General features: G+C 40.1%; 2 protein-coding genes across 3 annotated transcripts; both read left to right on the top strand.

The window, feature by feature from the left end:
- Window positions 1-12,397: 12,397 nt before the first annotated feature.
- Window positions 12,398-14,310, top strand: npvf (neuropeptide VF precursor). Its single transcript, XM_034599959.1, has 3 exons — window positions 12,398-12,632; window positions 13,568-13,932; window positions 14,165-14,310. Exons 1-3 carry the CDS (start codon window positions 12,459-12,461, stop codon window positions 14,232-14,234), a joined length of 609 nt encoding a protein of 202 aa, XP_034455850.1. The 5' UTR covers window positions 12,398-12,458; the 3' UTR covers window positions 14,235-14,310.
- A 2,376-nt stretch (window positions 14,311-16,686) lies between these two features.
- Window positions 16,687-18,264, top strand: LOC117770842 (cytochrome c iso-1/iso-2-like). 2 transcript variants are annotated; one of them, XM_034600605.1, is made up of 4 exons: window positions 16,700-16,842; window positions 17,018-17,130; window positions 17,220-17,397; window positions 17,897-18,264. In XM_034600605.1, exons 3-4 carry the CDS (start codon window positions 17,229-17,231, stop codon window positions 18,040-18,042), a joined length of 315 nt encoding a protein of 104 aa, XP_034456496.1. In that variant the 5' UTR covers window positions 16,700-16,842; window positions 17,018-17,130; window positions 17,220-17,228; the 3' UTR covers window positions 18,043-18,264. The 2 variants fall into 2 exon arrangements, with proteins under 2 accessions (XP_034456494.1, XP_034456496.1); XM_034600603.1 differs by lacking the exon at window positions 17,018-17,130 and having other exon boundaries at window positions 16,687-16,842.
- Window positions 18,265-19,132: the final 868 nt, after the last annotated feature.

Below are 19,132 nucleotides of genomic sequence, written 5' to 3'. Positions count from 1 at the left end.
TGTTTCTCAACATGTCAATTCGGCTGAATACAAATTAGCTTTATTGGCACGGGGGTAAAGAAACACTGCCAAGACAAAATAATGGATGTTACAAGTTTACCACAACTTTTCGAGGAAGTCATACAGCTAAAAGTATGTGGACACTCAAATTAAGAAGTGGAAAGATAACATCTATATTTACCTGAGTTGCACGTCAGAGTCAACTCAGTACATGGGGGATGTTGTCATGTTGAAACAAGAAATGGTCTTTGAAGTGGAATTTCTCCTCAATGGAGGCAAGGAGTCAAACCATGGAAAACACCCCCAAATCAAAACCACAAGCAATATATACAATATATATATATATGGATAAATGTGTTCACCTTAATTAATCAATAAGCAACAATAAATTCATTAAAAAGTGGATATCTATCAAACAATATTTGATTTAATGTTGTTATAGTGAAATTCTTTGGTGCATATTTATCATATATAACACCTTTTTTTGTTTATAGTTGTTAAGGATGATATTTTAATTTCCATAGAAGAATACTGTTACAGTTTACAGGTTTATTTTATTTTACATTTTATCAGTACGCATTGTATATTAACTCTTTATCAATATCTATGCTTGTAAAAGAATTACATGGTTTTTGTTAGAAAAAATCAGCCAGTAAATGATCACAGATAATTTTTTGACTCAGAAATAACAATGTAAATATTCACCTCAAAATTCCAGCATGAGTCGGACTCAAGTTTCTATCAACACGCATCAAACTGTTATTTTTGTCTTTAAAAGTTCGAAAAGTCTCATCTCATCCATCATTTCTTATTTCGGGAGCTTTACACCATATCACATGGTCTCCGTCAGTGGATGGGGTTAGCTCAGTTGTCATGGCGATACATCTGTTGACATGTAAGCTCAGCAGCTGCTATGATTTCATCCACAGCGATGACTTTTTTCAGCTCAGACTAAAAAAGTCCCTTCGATCGAGACCATGTGATGCGACTGAAAGCTCAAGAAAAGCAGTTTAGCCAAGTTACAGTGGTAATACAGTTCATAGTCATGCAGACACAGTCATTAAAAGCAGGGAAACAAAAAGCTATTCAGTTATCATTAGGTAAAGAGCTTAATTACTAATTAGGATGTTTTTGGCTGAACTGCTTTGTTCAGTTCGTTATTGTTCTATTTGTATGTGAAAACTACTTTGGCAAAAAATGTACATAGTGTAAGGCCCTGTTATTTAATGAGTGTTATTACAGTAAATGCTGAAAGCATCTTTCCTCTGCGTGTGATTGTGTGTGTTCACGCACAGCTGTCTAAACATGTTGTTTTGTTTACGGCGTGATTGTGGACTTCGGTATTAGTGGTAGTGATTGTTTGCTTTGCTTTTTAAGGAGGTACTTTTCCCGTGCCCTGGCTTAATGTCAAAAACTACACACACACACACACACACACACTCACAAACGGCTCTGTGTGTGTGTGTGTGTGTGTGTGTGTGTGTGTGTGTGTGTGTGTGTGTGTGTGTGTGTGTGTGTGTGTGTGTGTGTGTGTGTGTGTGTGTGTGTGTGTGTGTGTGTGTGTGTGTGTGTGTGTGTGTGTGTGTGTGTGTGTGTGTGTGTGTGTGTGTGTGTGTGGGGGTGGGTGTGTCAGTGTGTGAGCGATGGGTGCTGATGGCATTGGGAGATCATAGTGGTGATCTGGCTCTCTAGGTATCTATCAGTTGAGAGAGAAGGGTTGCATTCAAATTTTATGACATAAGTGTGTGTTTGTGTGTGCGTGTGTGTGTGGTTGTGTATGTGTGTGTTTGTGTTTTCGTGTGTTTTTGTGGGTATGTGTGTGTGTGTGTTTGTGGGTGTGTGAGGGTGTGGATTCATGTGCGGGTATGTTAGGGTGTGTCTGTGGTTTGTGTCATCTTCACCGAGCCGCAAAAAGTCACATCAGTGCCCCACTTCGATGCTCCGCTAATTTTCACGTAGCAGCTAATTTACAGCTCATATCAAGTCGAATGTCTAATGAATCTACACGTCTGTGCTAACACAGACCCAGGATGACCCCTCAGTCTGTCGCACACACACACACACACACACACACACGCCACCATTAGCGAGCACTAATCTTGTCACAGGGAGGCATCATGTGTTCCTTGGTGCCCTCAGGGGCCCCCGCAGCACAATGCCAGGCCTCAGAGTGTTGGTTAAACCCCTGCCAGAGACAGTCAGCCTGTCTGCCGGGCAGCGTGGCACTTCTGCAGACTGTATTTACAGCGATCCCTGGAAGAGCGGGATCTGATTACTGCAAGGAATATATACAACGCATCCATCATCAGGCAGGGGCAGGGTGGGAGAGAGACAACGAGAGGCAAACAGAGACAGAGGGGAGAGAAAAAAATGGTTCAGTGTTGTGGTTTTATTGGTGCTCTTAAACATGCACACACACAGACACACACACACACAGACACCCACAGGGTTTGTCTGGAAGGGGATGTGGGTCCAGAGAGCAGTCTGGTGTTTCAGCTTCAATCTCCCCCCTCAGATCAGATCAAATGCGCCAGTCGGCAACTCAAAATGATGTCACTATCCCACAGCTGTCCCTACCACTCAGTGCTTCACTATGCAGTGTGTGTGCATGTGTGTGTGCATGTGAAAATCTCTACTGATTGGACTCTCTCCCTGTCTCCCTCTCTTCTTTCAAAACTCCAGGGATCCTACAGGCCGTGCTGAAAGCGCTGGGCCGGCTCAGGTTCCCTCTGTGTGCATGAGACACACACAGACACACACACACACACACACACACACTCCCTGTCTCACACCAGACACACTCACTGTAAACCCCAATTGTAGCTGCCGGGAATGGCATGAGAAGCGAGTGGGAAAGGGAGGGGAGACGTGGGAGAAGTTGGGATGCTTTTACAGCAGAACCATCACAAACCATCAGAGGATAACATCGTTTTATTCACACATATCTGTTCTCCGAGCACGAGCATGTGCGGAGATGGAGGGTAACTCGATATGCACAGTGTCGTACTTGAGTGCTGTTTGGAAGCCTGCGTGCCTCTCTCATCCTGTTTTGTCAAACTTAATACCTTAGCTCTTCTGTTTCAAAGCAATTTACTGGTTTCCCCTTTAAAAAAAAAAAAGGAGGAGGCTCAATGACTGCCTTTGGTCATGGTGATAAAATACATGGTGATAAATTACAATTGAAATTGAATTACTTCAAAAAATAATTGTGAGGATTGAATTGATCAAAAATAGAGGGGAAATAGATTTAGTCCTGGAGTTTCCGTGGACGCAGTTTGTCTGTTTAATAAACTAATGAATGAAGCATGGTCGCTCCCGGTAACTTGGACTGAATTCTGCCAGTTTAGAAACAGCCGTTATTGTTCTATTGTTCTATTGTTCCACTTTAAAGAATGTAAATGAAGATATTTCAACTAAGGCATTGTTTCTAATGTAAATGTTTCCTAAATTAGAAATCACTCCAGCTTGTTAACATATTAAACTCTTCCGTCTATTTCATAGTGATGGATAATATTGCAAAACAATGATTATGGACAACCAGCAGCACCGTGCAACCTTGTTAGCCAGTTTTCTTTACATATTTCAGATTTACCCTTAAAGCTCTGTGACCCAATCACCACTTTTTTTTCAATTGAGTTTCTGTTTTGAACGATGCAAAAAGAGATATTATCTTCCACTATCACTGACATTACTGATCTGACGCATGTTCTTCTGCAATACTGTGTCGTTTAAAAGTGCCCTGGTCACCTGTAAATGTTGGAGGAACCCTCTTAGATCATGGTTTGTCTTATATATATATATCTTTAAATGCCCTTAATTCCAAAAATGCACTGACCTGTTGTTGTCATTAACTTTTAGAATATGATGAACACTTAAAACAAATATTTAATTGTTTTCTAAAAGAATATTTTCGAGGAAAGAAATATGTAGGCTAACAAAATAGCAATGACATCATTTTTTATTCATTTTCGATTTTCTTTTTCAAAATGGCTTAGAGAGAAAGAGATTACATGTATTTACACACAAGTAACAACACCACAGCACATTTAATATAGCATGACTGCTTTGTGCTCTTTATTTATGGAAGTTAACGCATCCGAGGTTGAAAGCTTCCTGGAAGTGAAACATGAGTGTTGCTGCTGTAACTGTAAACAGACGCTGTTAAGTGCCTGCACTTCAATATTTGTATTTAAGCCATTTTTTTTTTTTTTTGAGTGGAGGATTTCTGGCGGGCTGTTATATTATATCTGCTTTGATGTAATTATTGTCTTTGTTTGCTCCTTCCATCCCAATAGGTATTACACTACATACATTAACATAAGCTCTGGTGCAACCCAAGCCACAAGTAGCATTACTTAACATTGCAATAGTTGTATTTAGCCTTATTTGTGCATAAACTACAAAATTAGGCAAAGAATGGAATTTTGTATATATTCTTATAATAAAAGTAAATATTTATCAAACAATGTTCTCAGGCTATGACTGTTACTTTGCATTATATGAGGCTCCTCATGTTCATTTTAACAAAGGCTGTTTTAACAAAGTTTTTTGTCAACTATGTCTTCATCAAAAACAGAACACATCCACTCAATCAGTGTTTCCAGAGAGAAAACAATGTGAAAGTAAAAAAACTAAACAAATTACAGCAGATATCTTTATCCAAATAAACACATTAATACAGCAGAAACGCATGCAGCCACACACCCCCCTCCCTCCCTGCCTGCCTTTCTGCTCTGTACAAAGTGACCTACATGACAGGGAGAGATGAAATGGAAAATAAATGAATTAAAATAACACAGGTAAAAGGTGTCAAGGGAGAGTGAACAGTCAATCACACCATGGATGTCCACTGTGCTTTATTTTTAGATAACAGACAAGAGGCTGACAGATCTTTTTGAACGGTTCATTCTTTAAAGAAAACTTAATTTTCTCAAAATGAAGGATGTCGGTTATGGCAGGAACTGTCTTCTTCTGCCAGACTGTCAAAATAAGTCTTTTAGCTGCAAGAGGAGCATAAGAGAGAAGTCACTGCTGTGTTCTTTTTAATTCAGACATGCAGGTGGATGTTCTTACAAGGGTTCAATGTGGATTGAAATGTGGATATGAAGAATATCACAAAGTGTGAGGTCAGACTATGACCTCACATATATCAGATAAATATAAAGAGAAATTATGAAAATGAAGACTTTCGACTGAAGCTATTCTCTGGTATTTGCTCTTTTTCCTGTTTCTTCCCAGCCTCCTGCTGCCTCTCTAATCAATAAAAATCAGTAAATAAATTAGGGCAGCACATCGTGTCCCATCGCTGTTCCAAGGTCTCATGAATTCAATTAGTGATAACCATTATGGTTCCTGAAAAATAAACTGATTCACTTGGTTCTTTTTCCACGTGGCAAATTGAAAAAGACTCAAAAATATGTTTTTATGGGGTAAAATAAGTTAAGATATTTCCGTGTGTGTTTGTGTGTCTGCTTTGCTTTAGGCGCTGTGCAGGGTTCAGCTGCATGGCGGCGAGGGGGTTGGAGGTCACAGCGCAGCTCTCCGTGTGGGTGTCTCAGGCGACCTTTGACCCTCCCCAACCCTCTGAGCAGCAGCCAAACTGGTCATCAGAGAGACGCCCCCGAAGGTCAGGAGAGACGCCGAGGGAACCAGCCTCCATAGTGTCAGCCTCCCATCACAGTAAACTGCACTGATGCTATTTACAAAACCATTAAGTATTATTATCTAACAACAAGAGTGAAGTAAAAGATGCTTATTTTTTATTGACGCCGGTGTGCTTGGGATTTATGCACCAGGACTTTTAGCGGTTTCCAGGGCCCAAGGATCATGAAAGTCACTCAACAGATAAATGACCACGTAAACATTCAAATCAAGTTGGAGAAAGAAAAACAGCAAAATGTCAGGGATTTATTTATTTTTCAACCAAAACAGCAGGATTTTCATAATATTGTTCCACCTTAATTTGAGGTATAATTCTAAGGCAAACTCTGTTATATGTTTTCTGCATACTTTACTCATTTAAGCTTTCTTGCAGCACAACTTCTGATCCTCAGCTGTGCTTTTATTTTTAAGAATTTTTGTTTTGTGGGTTTGTGTATTCGGATTGCATGAAAAAACTAAAACTAAATCATTTATTTTCTCCGTCAAACAAATTCAGTTTATCTTTACACTTGAACAGATATTTAGCACCGATTGGTAAAAGGAATGTATCTTTCGATAAATAAAAAATGATAAATAAATCATACGCTGCACTGGCATTTTTTTCCAACCTAACACTTTCTTACACACACACCCACCCACACACACACACACACACACACACACACACACACACACACACACACACACACACTCCTCTCCCAGGGCCCCTCTTCCCTTCTTCATCCTCCCCATCATCCTCCCCCCTCTCTGCCTCATCAAGGGTCATTTGCTCTGTTTCCTGACTGCCTCCCTGCACCTCTCCCTCTCTGATTGGTGCATTTCTGCTAGAAGCTGATTGGTCAGTGCTCTCAGCGCCTCCCCTTGTTAACAGTGGTGAAAACCCCTCCCTCTTTTCTGGGGGGACACTCCTCCTCTTTGATGGACCTCCTCCTTTGACCCCACCTCTTTCTCAAGGGCTCCTCCTCCAGCTCTGCAAATAGAGAACAGGTGGGTTAGTGCGCCACCTAGTGGACTGCACCTCTCACATTGTGTTCAACGCTGTTTGACGACTCCCACTGTTCTGCATTAAATACAACACAAAATGAATCATCTCATCCACAGATACTAAAATGAAATGATTGCTAAACAAAGAATTATGATGCAGTTTAATACATAGAAACAGACAAACAGCTCCCACAAACAAATCTGTAAACTCTGATCATTTGATCAGTCAAACCTAGACCGCCATCTAGTGGTTGCCTAACAAAACTACCTAACACAACATTTTGAATATGGACAAGAAAAAGAATAAACTACCACAACAAACTAAGTAATTCTTAAATGTATAAATATTTACTGTTGAATTTCACTGCTAAAAATTATAATTTAGGTAAATTAAAATTAATTAAGATTTAAAAAATCAGTAAGATTTTTTAAATGCTCTGTTTTATTTCAGTATGAACATATTTTTAGTCTAGTCTATATTTGTAGTCGACTCTTCGTTAGGTACAGATTTATTGGCTCTTCATATCTAACAAATCCAGACTAAAACCATGTTCACGTTCTTTATCTAATAAATGAAACTCATCACTGATAAAAACAATAATAATAATAAGTTAGAGTCAAGGAATATGTGCCTGCATTCCAACCAGCAAATAAGAAACTGATGTGATCAGAGAAAAACATATTTTTTTATAATGCAAACTGTTCAGAAACATCTACAAAATTTCCTTTTTTTAATCCAAGAAGCCTTGACATGAGGTGGAAAATTATCTCTGACAAATACTGAGCCATGTTTAAAAATATAATTATACTAATATTTTGGACATATTCATCCCTTGTTCAAAGATTGATATCTTCGATAGCAAATATAGGTTTGGGATTTAGAGCAACCGACATGGGGGTAAATTGAAAACAGAAACGAACACATTGTTGGTTGTCGTATTTTCTTGGTCCCATATTTTTGGCAAAAGCAAAACACATAGAATATTTCCAGCTTGGTCATTCAAGTAATATCACGTCTCATCCTGTTTTTCTACATTTTTAGCCCCTGTCGGGAAACCAACCCAGATAGTTTATTGCCTTTTCCTGAGCAGGTTTCAGTGTGGAAGTTGTCAGATTCTGCTTTCAGCCCCAAAAGGCCCAGGCCTCTGCACATGGGTCACGTTAAATACTTAAAACATAAAACAATTTCTGTCTTTCCGTGGAAAGACAGAAACGTACACTCATGTCCTGTCTAGTCCAATGACTGTCTCCTGGATCCTCTATAGGCTCAAAGTTTTTTTGTAATTCTGAGACTTTTTTTTATTGGATGTGGTCATGTGAGATCCCTGGAGCCATCATCATCATCATTGGCCACAATCACAACAACACAACTCACAATTGCACCGACCACACATACAGCACTGTAGCACGAGCCTGTGTGTCTGTCTACCCGGCGTCAGAGCGTCTTCCCATACATCATAATGCAGTGATCTCGTAGAAATGGATTTGATCATTGATAAAACTATAACCCGTCACGAGGCCTTGATGAATGTGTCTCCTCTCTGAGTGTACGGGCATGTAAAGTGTTGTGATGATGACCCGGCTGATGTCTAAGTGAGGGGGAAGATAAAACTGGACATAAATCTGCTCAACAGGGGGATAACAGCACATTCACACAAATCATCCCGGGAATCTGAGGGTGTCCCGTGCAGTCGTGGCGAGGAATTCTGGGCACGCCGCCAGATCCCAGACACAAAGAGACGGGCGAGGATCAACGGTGTCACTGTCGACTCCATGGCTCTGCTTCCTGTCTCTGTCCCTTTTCCTCCCTCCTTTGGGTCTGCATGTGCTTATTTCTGCCTCTCCTTCTTGATTAGTTTTCCTGGAGTCCAAAAAGTGGATGAATGTTGCAGACAAATGAGCATTTCAGGAAAGCCTGCATGTCTGATAAACAAAATAGGCTATACAAGTGTATGAAACATGGATGCACCACTATTCCAAAACACATTATTATTTATGGAAGGCTGCTGTGTATTAAATCAAACATGCAGGGCTATATTTCAGTCAAGAAGACTCCATCTGTGTTCAGGAAAGTGAGCTACATGGGGAGGAACAGAGGAGGGGAGAGTGAGGAGGCCAAAAGCAGGAAAGTGGAAAGATGAAAAGGCCGCCGGGGTGGAGAGGGATACACATTAAAAACATTAAGCATGAGAGAATTACACTGGCAGAGAACAAGGTCTTTGCGGGAGTGCTCAGAGCGCTCGGTGAGAGAACAAAGGGAGAGCTTGAAGTATAGGGAAGCCCTCTGCGGATAAGACTCTGGATAAGTGTCAGAGACAGGCTCGTAAATCCCAGACCCCATAGTCGGCGAGCTGGGGGCCAGGGTCAGAGAGGGAGAGCACAAAGAGAGGGGCTGCGCAGAGGTGGGAGGTGATCGTACAGAAAGATAGACTGAAACCATAACCATAAAAAAACATCTTAAGGTTAATACTGAGTCACTGAAACCAGATGCATTCTGTGCTACATGCCCGCTGCGCTCACAGGACATGGCAACATGGCAAATGGCAAAAATGTCAGGGTCGTGACGCATGGATCAAATTAAAGTTCCCTGAGGGTTGTCATTATCACCCCGTGTCTCGCACCAGGCATTCCTCACATTCTGTCTGATTGGGGACGCAAATGCAGCTTCAGTGAGTCATGTGTGAATCTACACGCACCATCGACACCTTCAAAACAGGAATGGCGGCTGACGACAGCCCCGTGTCTGTGTTGCAGAGTTGAATTGTCCAATGGTTGCTAGACGCAGGAGCTTTACAGAGTGAATTCAAGGTAAATCAAACAAGGAGGAGATGATTGCCTGTCATCTGTGCTTTTTTAAGGAGGTTTACACATAAAACACACACTTGAAAGATAGAATATGAGCAAATGGAAGGTCTTTGTGAAGAAGATATAGTCAGGTCGATGATTGTAACTCTTTGAAACACTAGATCCTGCAAATCCATGAGACAAAGAGCAGTTGCTGATGCTCCACTGCAAAACAAGAGCTACCCAGGCTAGACATGCAGGTTCCCCCACTTACCTCACAAACGCACACCCTTAGTTTTTCTTTCCACACAACCTGTTGTACCATGTCTTCTGTGCCTCTAGAGGAGTTGGGTCAGGTCTGATATTGTCAGTTCTCTCAGACTGGGCTCAACGTGTGAAAATAAGGCAGTTAATAGCTGAAAGATGTGGGTGTTTACTCGTCAGACAGGCTCTAATGAGAAGATGTCATGGACCGGCATCATCGTGAATACAGGACCCGGTGTTTTTGGAGATTAACCGTTCATAAATGTCAGAATAATTGGCCTCGGCTGCATTAAACTGTCTGTCATTTGTAAGTAGTGCAATGAAGGATTTACTCCTGACTAGAGAGACACACCCACGGCTAAAAATAGTCCCCAACAGATGTGATCTTTGAAATTATATGTTTGTTATCCATTTCTAAAGATTTATGTTGCCGTAGGCGTGAATGTGTTTGGAATATTGAGAGATTGGGCTAATGCATTAATTTTGGTCTTTTATGAACAATCAAAGAAATAAACATCAGACTGGCCCCTGCTGACCATCCTGATCCTGCTGTCGGATGTTGGATTTTCTACATCCATTCCTGACATGGAGTTAGAGCAGACCCATCCAAAGACATAGTCTCAGACAATAAATTATCCTGGTAAATATGACAGATGAGAAAAAAAACAATGCCAATGATTCTACATTTTTCTTATTGTTCACAAGAAAGAGAAAAAAACAAATAAGTTATATTATTTTTATTAGAAAGACAAGATATCCTCAGTCAATCTCCAAAATATGGCCTCAAACATTTCTCTTCGTTTTTCTGATATTCATATTTACCTTAAAAAATATGTTGTCTTGTTAGTGTAACTTTTCAAAAAATAACTTGTGTTACTTTCTTTTGACAATTTATTAGTATTGAGATGAATCAACATGAACATGCACCTGCACATTAAATATGTTCCATTCTCTTAAGAAGCAGATTAGACGAAAGCAGGTTATTAATTACAAACAGGAGCAGGCTGCTTGAGGAGACGGTTAAAAAAAGAAATAACCAAAAGAAATGAAAAGAAGTTATAGATTGGAGAGAAAAAGTGGGCGGGTCAATCCAGTCTGAGCTTTAAATTTAAAGGCACGCCGCCCAATTGCTTCAGAAATCCTGGGAAAGAAACAGAAATACTGCTCAGTATGTTCATGTGGAATCAATAATTGTTTTGAATAAGAACCAAAAACGCACTTAGAAATAAATTGCTGCTACAGAAACTGTCTTCTAGATTTAGGTCTTAACAAATTTAGTTATATAACAATGTTGGGTTGCAAAAGGGCATCTTAAAACAAACCTAGAGTCTATTACAAGTTAGGTTTGAGAGGTCGAAGATTAGATTTTAATGGGGTCTGATGAGAGATATAAACATAATCTAGAATAGGTAATATTAGCTGTAGTGCCCTGTAGGATGAAACATTCAATTCAACAATACAATGTTCTTGAGCTGCAATTTATTTACTTCATAGAAGAACTCATGTCTGTTACTCAAAGCAATTACAACTGGAGCTGATGAAACGTTACTGATAAGCACATTTAAGTTGTTTCAAGAGTTAAAAAGGAAAAATAGATGCAAGGAGCTGAAAGACAAAACATCGGTTTCACATGTAACTGCTGTCGACGCTCTCAGTGCTGCTGCTGTTGTTTTCTTACATCAGGCCATAGCCCTCTTAAAGGGATAGTTCACCAGAAAATGAAAACTCACTCTATCTTTTCACCACTATGCCGATGGAGGGCTGGGTGAAGTGTTTGAGTGCACAAAACAGGGGTAAATAGCATTGCAGCCAAAACCACCTCTTCCAATGTAAAAAACATCAGAAAAGCATCAGAATATGCCTCCATACTGCTCCTGTGGTGTCATCCAAGTGTCCGTAAGCCCCGACATTCAAATTCGACTCAAAATTGCATCATTTACACCACGTTTTTAGCCTAAATGTCCTCTGTTATCCCCCTTTTCCTTACTGCTCCTGTAAATGCTGAGGAGATCAGTTAGAACTTACACATTTAGGCTAAAAACATAGTGTAAATAACACCGTTTTGAGTCCAATTTTTATATCGGGGATTACGGACACTTTGATGACACCACAGGAGCAGTATGCAGGCACTTTATGTTTTTTTCTGTTGTTTTTCACGTTTCAAGTAGTGGTCACCATTTACTTCAATTACATTGGATTTGGCTGCAACACTGTTTACCCCTGAAACACCAGAAGTGTTTTGTGGACTCTAACACTTCACCCACCCTTCCATCGGCATAGGGGTGAGTAGACGATGAGTGCATTTTCATTTTTGCGTGAACTATCCCTTTAATCCTTTTAAAACCCCTGCTCATTAGTGTAGAAAAAGAACTTGCCTAACTGACATAACTGTAATTAGTTGAATGGTGGAACCATTCACTGTTTCTACTGCATGCTTTTCCCCCATTGAACACTTGTTCTTAGTTTAGTTTCTTTATGATCTTCTCACTTGTTTCTTCCTTGATAAAAAATTAAAACCCAGACTGATGAGCGTTCATCCAGGAGCCCAATTAGGACTTAAATACTGGTTTCAAATATATTCTTCAGAGCCGGGTGATTACTAAGTCAGGAATTTGCTCCGTGTAAATGAAGCTATGGGCCGATGTATGTGCGTTTGTGTTGTCTGTACACGTGTGTGTAGGTGTCTTTATCACACGGCGCAGGTGACGTATGTGGTCAGGTGGTTTTATATAACCGAGGACGCTGTGGTCAGTGGGAAATAAAGGATGTTTCCTGCTGTTAACATGTTGACCATAGTGTTTCTGACAGCGCTCCTGATGCTGGGATGTCTTGGAGGGGCAGCGGCGTCTGACCTCTACAGGAAATCAATCCACAGCGATAAAACTATGTTGGGTGGTGAAGACGGAAGACACACAGTGAGGAGACAGCCGCACCAACAAGTAAGAATCATCTAATATGTCAGAATATTCTGTGTAGCTGCTGAATTTATCTTTTTATGGAGGACCAAAACTGCCAAAATTTAAAATAAATAAATCAACAACTTGATAATATGTAAATAAATAAGTAAATAAATGTATACATTAAGTAATTGATTCATTGATTAATGAATAAATAAACAACTCGACTAGATGAACAAGTAGCTAAATGCCAAAAAAGAACACTTAAGCATATAAATAAAAATATTTTTTTTGGTGGTGAAATAGGCTTGACATTATTTGTTTAGTTACCTGAAGATTCCATTATTTATTTATGTATGAATTCCTTTTTAATTATTGAGTCATCTTTTGTATTTCTTTATTTATTTGTATTTTTTTCCTGTCGGTCCTCCATACTATATTCGATTTTCCTCATATTGTATGTGAAGCACTTTGAGCTGCATTTCGTGTATGAAAGATGCAATACAAATAAAGTATATCATTATTATTATTATTAATTATTTTAGGCATCAGTTGCTTTATTAATTTAGTGAGTTTTCAATATTTTTCAATGTTTTATCCACATATATTGCAACTTTTTCTAATATGAAAGTCTTTTAATGCCTGAACAGATTTTAATGGATGTCTCTTAATCTTTATATTTTTCATTTTTTGTTCTGTGTCATTTAATCTGTATTTTGTAAATCAATTGATAGTTTTGTTGAGATAACTGCAATAGAAAAAGCTTATTATTATTATTATTATTATTATTATTAGTAGTAGTAGTAGTAGTATTGGTTTTATTGCTTTTAGAACCATCATGGGGCTTTTCCTTAATAATTCATCATAAAAAACATTTTTAAGACACAACAGTGAATCAGTCATGACCTTGTTTATCTACTTTCCTTGTGTTCTGTAACACAGCTGTCAAAGATTAAACAACGTGTTTTCCGTTCCAGACAAAAAGTGAAATCCGAAAGAGTTTGGATCTGGAGAGCTTCCACTTGCGCGTGACCCCGGCCACCAGCAAAATCAGCCTCCCGACCATCATCAAGCTCCACCCGCCCGCTGCCAAGCCTGTCCACATGCACGCCAACATGCCCTTGCGCTTTGGGAGACAGATCGACCCCGATGACGACAAGGCACCAAACTCCCCCAACATGCCCCAGAGGTTTGGACGCTCCCGGGGACAAATGTGCACCAAGTGTCCTCCTGTCCACTTAGCACCAAACCCAGGGCTGCCTCAGAGATTTGGGAGGAGTCTTTACTGGAGCCTCTTTAAGACTCTGGCCACTGAACAGCTACTTAAAACTGGATTGCACTGGTAGGCAACTGGTATCTTCATCTTCTATCAGTACAGTCTCATACTCACTTTTTCTTGCTCAGAATCTGTCACACAAGGCATTTGGCAAAAGACCTAGACAGGTCACTAGTCTGTCACGAGGGTGATGTCCTTGTATTTCAAATTTTAACTGTTTCAGTTGAACATCCGTACATACTAGTCATTTGTGAGTTTTTGTTGTGAAAAGCACTAACTGTGTGTTCTTTTCCCATAGGCCCGAAGACTTCACATCTAGCTCAGAGGTGGAAATGGAAGAAAATTCCATGTTTAAAGTCAAAGTTTAAAAAAGTGAATTTGACATTTCAAATTCTGTAGTCCCTTTAACTGCAGTTATATTGTATGTTATGATGGAAAGCATCAGTGATGACAGAAATAAAAGTTTCAAATGAGGTTTTCGTCTGCATCTGTTTTTCTGTTAGTCAACAGGATTACATAAAAATCCAGAGGACGAATTTCCACGAAACTTATTGGAGGATTGCGGTCTGCGCCATACAATTCTAGTGCAGATCCAGGTCAGGAGGTGGATCCAGGATTTTGTTCCTACTGTCTTTAACATTTTGAGTGTTTTTCAACGAGTTTGTTGATTTCCTGGAGAATAACAATGGTTTTGATGAAAAAATCCGGCATGATCAGGGGACTGATATTTATGAGTGGTTGCAATTTGGTGCAGATCCAAATATAGAGCTGGATGTAATGAATTCAAATGTGGGCGAGTGGAGACTGTTGGGCCTCGGGCAGATGTATATGTTGTATAAAAAATAGAAACCCAGATTGAGGAGCCTAATTAGTAATTGAATACAGGTTTCAAATATATTCTACAGAGCCTGGTGATTAGTGAGTCAGGAATTTGCTCCGTGTAAATGAAGCTAAGGGCTGATGTTTGTGTTCATCTGTACACGTGTGAGTCTTCATCACAAAGCGCAGGAGACGTATGTGGTCAGACGGTCCTTAATAGCAGGGGATGCTGTGTTGAGTGGGAAATAAGAGATGTCTCCTGCTGTTAACATGTTGATCGTAGATTATGATGAAAAATCTGGTATGTTCAGGGGGACTGATATTTCTTAGTGTGTGCAATTTGGTGCAGATCCAAATAAAAATCCAGATCTAGTGATTGTAAACGTGGTTTCAGAAGGAAAGTGTTGGGCATTGGCGGAGGTTAACCCTAACCTTTTGTTATTGGGCTTTACAAAATTATATTATGAAATGACAATTATTCCAATAATCTATACAACCACCATTACACTCACAGATGACTCTTTTATAATAAACCGTCGTCTAATTGTGGCGGATGTACTGAAAAATAAAAATAGTGTAGCATGAATTCGTAGTTTTTATAAGTGATTTAAGATGTTTTTATCATTTGGTTTTGCAAGGAGACTTTTGTGAAATATTTTGTATTCTTAATCCTAAACCTTTTTGTCTCATTATACAGGGAGATTTGGGCACAACATTAACCCTCCAGCAAACTGACTGAAAACAACTGAATAATATAAATACAGCAAAGTTCAGTAGCACTAAACGTGTCTCTTATATTATGTGTTTCAAACCACTTTATCACAAAAATCCCATTATGAATACTACACCAAAAATATTCAATAAACATAAAATACAGGAAATGTTCCCAGTAAGTGTTGGGAATTATAATCGTATGCAACTCTATGCTGATTCATGTGTGTGTTTTCACAAAGGGACTTAAGTGTATCACGGCTTTAACTTTCATAAAGAGCCATAAACAGTAAGTAGTAGTGCATCACACACAAAACACAAAACTGCCTTAAAGGAAATATGGAGTCATGAGCAGGGTTTGTTCATTACTGTGATCCACCACTAGAGGGAGAGAAAACCCCCAAGTAAAATAGACAATCTGCTGGATTAAGAATATATCTCAACAGTCAGAGGTGAGGAAACGTCAGAGGTTTCCACATGATGACTGAGAACAGATTTCAAAGAGATAAATCATGATGTGTGCAGACAGTGTGTGTGTGTGTGTGTGTGTGTGTGTGTGTGTGTGTGTGTGTGTGTGTGTGTGTGTGTGTGTGTGTGTGTGTGTGTGTATGTGTGTGTGTGTGTGTGTGTGTGCTGCTCATCAAGTGACTGAATATGACACAATGACAAAACAACAGGAGTGAGTCTGATCCTATGGGCACCTTTTTCACACCTCTCGTTCTGACATGTCACAGCAGGAGAAGTGCAGGTGTGATTCACAACATGAATAACGGCCGCAGTACATTTAGGTGTGTCAGTCGGTTCCAAGGTCGACTCCATCAATTTTGCGCATTCACTGAATTTTATTTACGGTGCCTGTTGTCGTCTGCTTCAAATATGATGGATGTGGTGCATGTTCGTTCTGCATGTTCATCCTCCGTGTAATTATTTGCATAGAGAGCGTAGCTGTTTAAAACATGTATCATCGACAGAGCGAGGTGAGGGGAACTGGGGACAGGAGGGATATGGGGCCAGATCTCACTGATAATAAATAATAACTTTCCCCTTCTGCTTCAAACCACAATACTTTCACTCTCTCATGCATTACCACCTCAACTCATGTTCTCTCCAATGCCCTAAAAAGTAAATCTGAAATCACACTTACTTATTTCAAAGCTTCAACTGCAGCAGAAGTATTTTCTTTCTCATAACATATTTAACATACCTCACCTGGCTGTGTAGCAGGGTGTGACCCACACACTGTTGACTAGGTTGCGCAATATGTTTCTGCACAACCTTTTCCAACCCGACTAAAACCCTCCCTCCCTCCAGAAATTTGATCCGTGTGGCTTCAAGTTTTTTACAGCCGGTTACATCCCCGACAAAACGCCACAACACAGAGATCTAAGAAGTTTGACTCAGGCGAAAGGGAGGAAACCTCCACCTGGACCCACACTATCCTGTCAGGTACACAGTGAAAGTTTGTGTTGGGTTGTTTTAACCCTGTGTGCGATGTGTTTTCTCTCTCTTCCTCGTGTTGTTGTCCTCGTGTACCCTCTCTCTTAAACTGTTCACTGCTTTGTTTTTCCTCCTTGATGTTTTCAGTATAATGGGACGTCTGTACTATATGCTCTATTTTCAGCAAGTAAAGAAAGCTGTGACTTGGTTTCTTCATTCGCTTCCCAATTCAACACTGCTGCCTTTTTTTCTCTGTGAGCATAATAACTTGTTTAGCAGCAATCCGGAAGTTTCAGGGTAATGTTGCATTTCCTCTGTGTCCTGGGTTGGGTCTCACATTCTGTCTCACTTTCCACATTTGCCGCTGTGATCTTTCCTCCCTGCAGCTGCTGGTCATGGGGGACATCCAGAAAGGGAAGAAGGCGTTTGTCCAGAAATGTTCCCAGTGTCACACAGTGGAAGAGGGGGGACGCCACAAAGTGGGACCCAACCTGTGGGGTCTGTTCGGGAGGAAGACGGGTCAGGCACCCGGCTTCTCCTACACAAAGGCCAACGTTGAGAAAGGTATGGATCACTGCTGCAATTCCTGGCGACTGATTGGTTGAATTTGTAAATTTACGATCAAGGTGCAGCTGAATGAAAAAAACGTTAAAATCAGAAACAAAAGCGAAATCAAGAGATCAATTTGTGTTTCATTCAAAAGTCTCATAGGTAAGGTTAAAGTCTTTAAAGGTATTTGTTTTAGTAAAGAAGCTACTCCGCTAGATAGATAGATAGATAGATAGATAGATAGATAGATAAATAGATAGATAGATAGATGCGGTGCAGCACAGCAGCTTGGTTCTTTTATTTTCCAAACCCGGCAGTTAGAGGAGCAGGTCTGAACAGGTGGGACAGCAGTGAAGGAGACTTCTGCCCCTATTTGTGGAGGCAGGAAAACCTCAACCAAGTGACAACATGTGTTAGAGTTCATGCTTTTCATTTACGTGACACATGAGATTATTTTCATGAAAACATATTACAAACCTTCACATGCAGTTGATGTGTATGTTTGCTGTTTTAGGTATCATATGGGATGAGGGAACGCTGAATGTCTACCTCGAAAACCCGAAGAAGTACATTCCCGGTACCAAGATGATCTTCTCTGGGCTCAGGAAGAAAAGGGACAGAAATGATATTATAGCCTATTTAAAAGACTCCACCTCCTAAAAATACTGTAGAACAATCATACAGCTGCAGACAGTGGCAATACACTGTACCTTTACAGTTTATTTTTTATTTCTGGGACTACCTTTTGTTGCCTTACAACTTTGTTTCCACACATTGTTCACATGGAGACTGTTTTTAATTATCATTCCTCCAGTCACTTCTCAGTCGGGGCTTCTTAAAGAGGCAGCCTTCCTCTGGGCTTTTCTAAAAGCTGTCGTTTACTAAAAAAAACTAACTGCTACTTGCACAGAAACTATCTGGTTTCACACACTTCGCATTTTCGCCACTTTAAATCCTACTTCTTACCATTAATGTAATGGTAATTATTATAGGGTTATCTTTTAAGTGTATTGCTTGTTGGGTCTCTTTCTGTTTATAAGTGTTTTTTCTACTCGGGTATATTTTGAAAAAGTTTTAGTGTTGTGGTCACGAGGTGTAGCTGACCCCAGCTGACTTTGGGCGAGAGGCAGGGTACACACTAGTCGCCAGTGAATCGCAGGTCAGATCATCTTCTAGTTAACCTATTATGTCGCCCCACGTTTGGTCCAGATTCTGTCATCCGTCCCACATACCGTATGGAACTATGGCCCTTGGGCATTCCACTCCTGTTTGCCAGGTCTGGGCCACAAGTAAGCCATAGCAATAACCGCATATCAACCAAAGTTGCCAAAGGTGGCCCGAATTTGTTTGTGCTATTTGGGTCATATCCACCACATGGGCCACTTAAGGTTCATATCATGACACCTTGCCAAGAGCACCGCATGTTAGCCAGAAATGTCCCACCTTTGTTTGGATATTTTTGGGCAACATTTGCCACAAGAAAGCCCAAAAGTGCTTCATCGTTGCCTAAAGCTACTCGGCGAAAACCCACGTCAACACTAAGAGAACAATTAAAACAGCATTTTAAATATATCCAACTAAAATTAGGTAATGGGTCAACTCTGGTACTGTCACCACCTTCAGAATCCGATGTGACATTAGAAATGTTCCTAGGTAGGAAACTGCTGAAACTTCACCAAGGCCCAAACTGTGGCTCCTGTAATAGATGTGGACTATTTTACACATATGTATGAAACGTCTTTATTGTGTA

Source organism: Hippoglossus hippoglossus, chromosome 11 (genome assembly GCF_009819705.1).
Source record: "Hippoglossus hippoglossus isolate fHipHip1 chromosome 11, fHipHip1.pri, whole genome shotgun sequence".
Taxonomy (NCBI): Eukaryota; Metazoa; Chordata; class Actinopteri; order Pleuronectiformes; family Pleuronectidae; genus Hippoglossus; species Hippoglossus hippoglossus.
The sequence above is the reverse complement of the archived record's forward strand: the minus strand, read 5'-3'. Positions and strand labels throughout refer to the sequence as shown.

What these genes read in the sequence shown, in the direction of transcription:
- LOC117770842 (XM_034600603.1), top strand. Translation starts at nt 17,229, where the DNA reads ATGGGGGACATCCAGAAAGGGAAGAAGGCGTTTGTCCAGAAATGTTCC. An exon ending in AAAGGCCAACGTTGAGAAAG is followed by an intron (nt 17,398 to 17,896) that starts GTATGGATCACT and finishes TTGCTGTTTTAG; the next exon opens with GTATCATATGGGATGAGGGA.
- npvf (XM_034599959.1), top strand. Translation starts at nt 12,459, where the DNA reads ATGTTTCCTGCTGTTAACATGTTGACCATAGTGTTTCTGACAGCGCTC. An exon ending in GGAGACAGCCGCACCAACAA is followed by an intron (nt 12,633 to 13,567) that starts GTAAGAATCATC and finishes TTTCCGTTCCAG; the next exon opens with ACAAAAAGTGAAATCCGAAA. An exon ending in CTTAAAACTGGATTGCACTG is followed by an intron (nt 13,933 to 14,164) that starts GTAGGCAACTGG and finishes CTTTTCCCATAG; the next exon opens with GCCCGAAGACTTCACATCTA.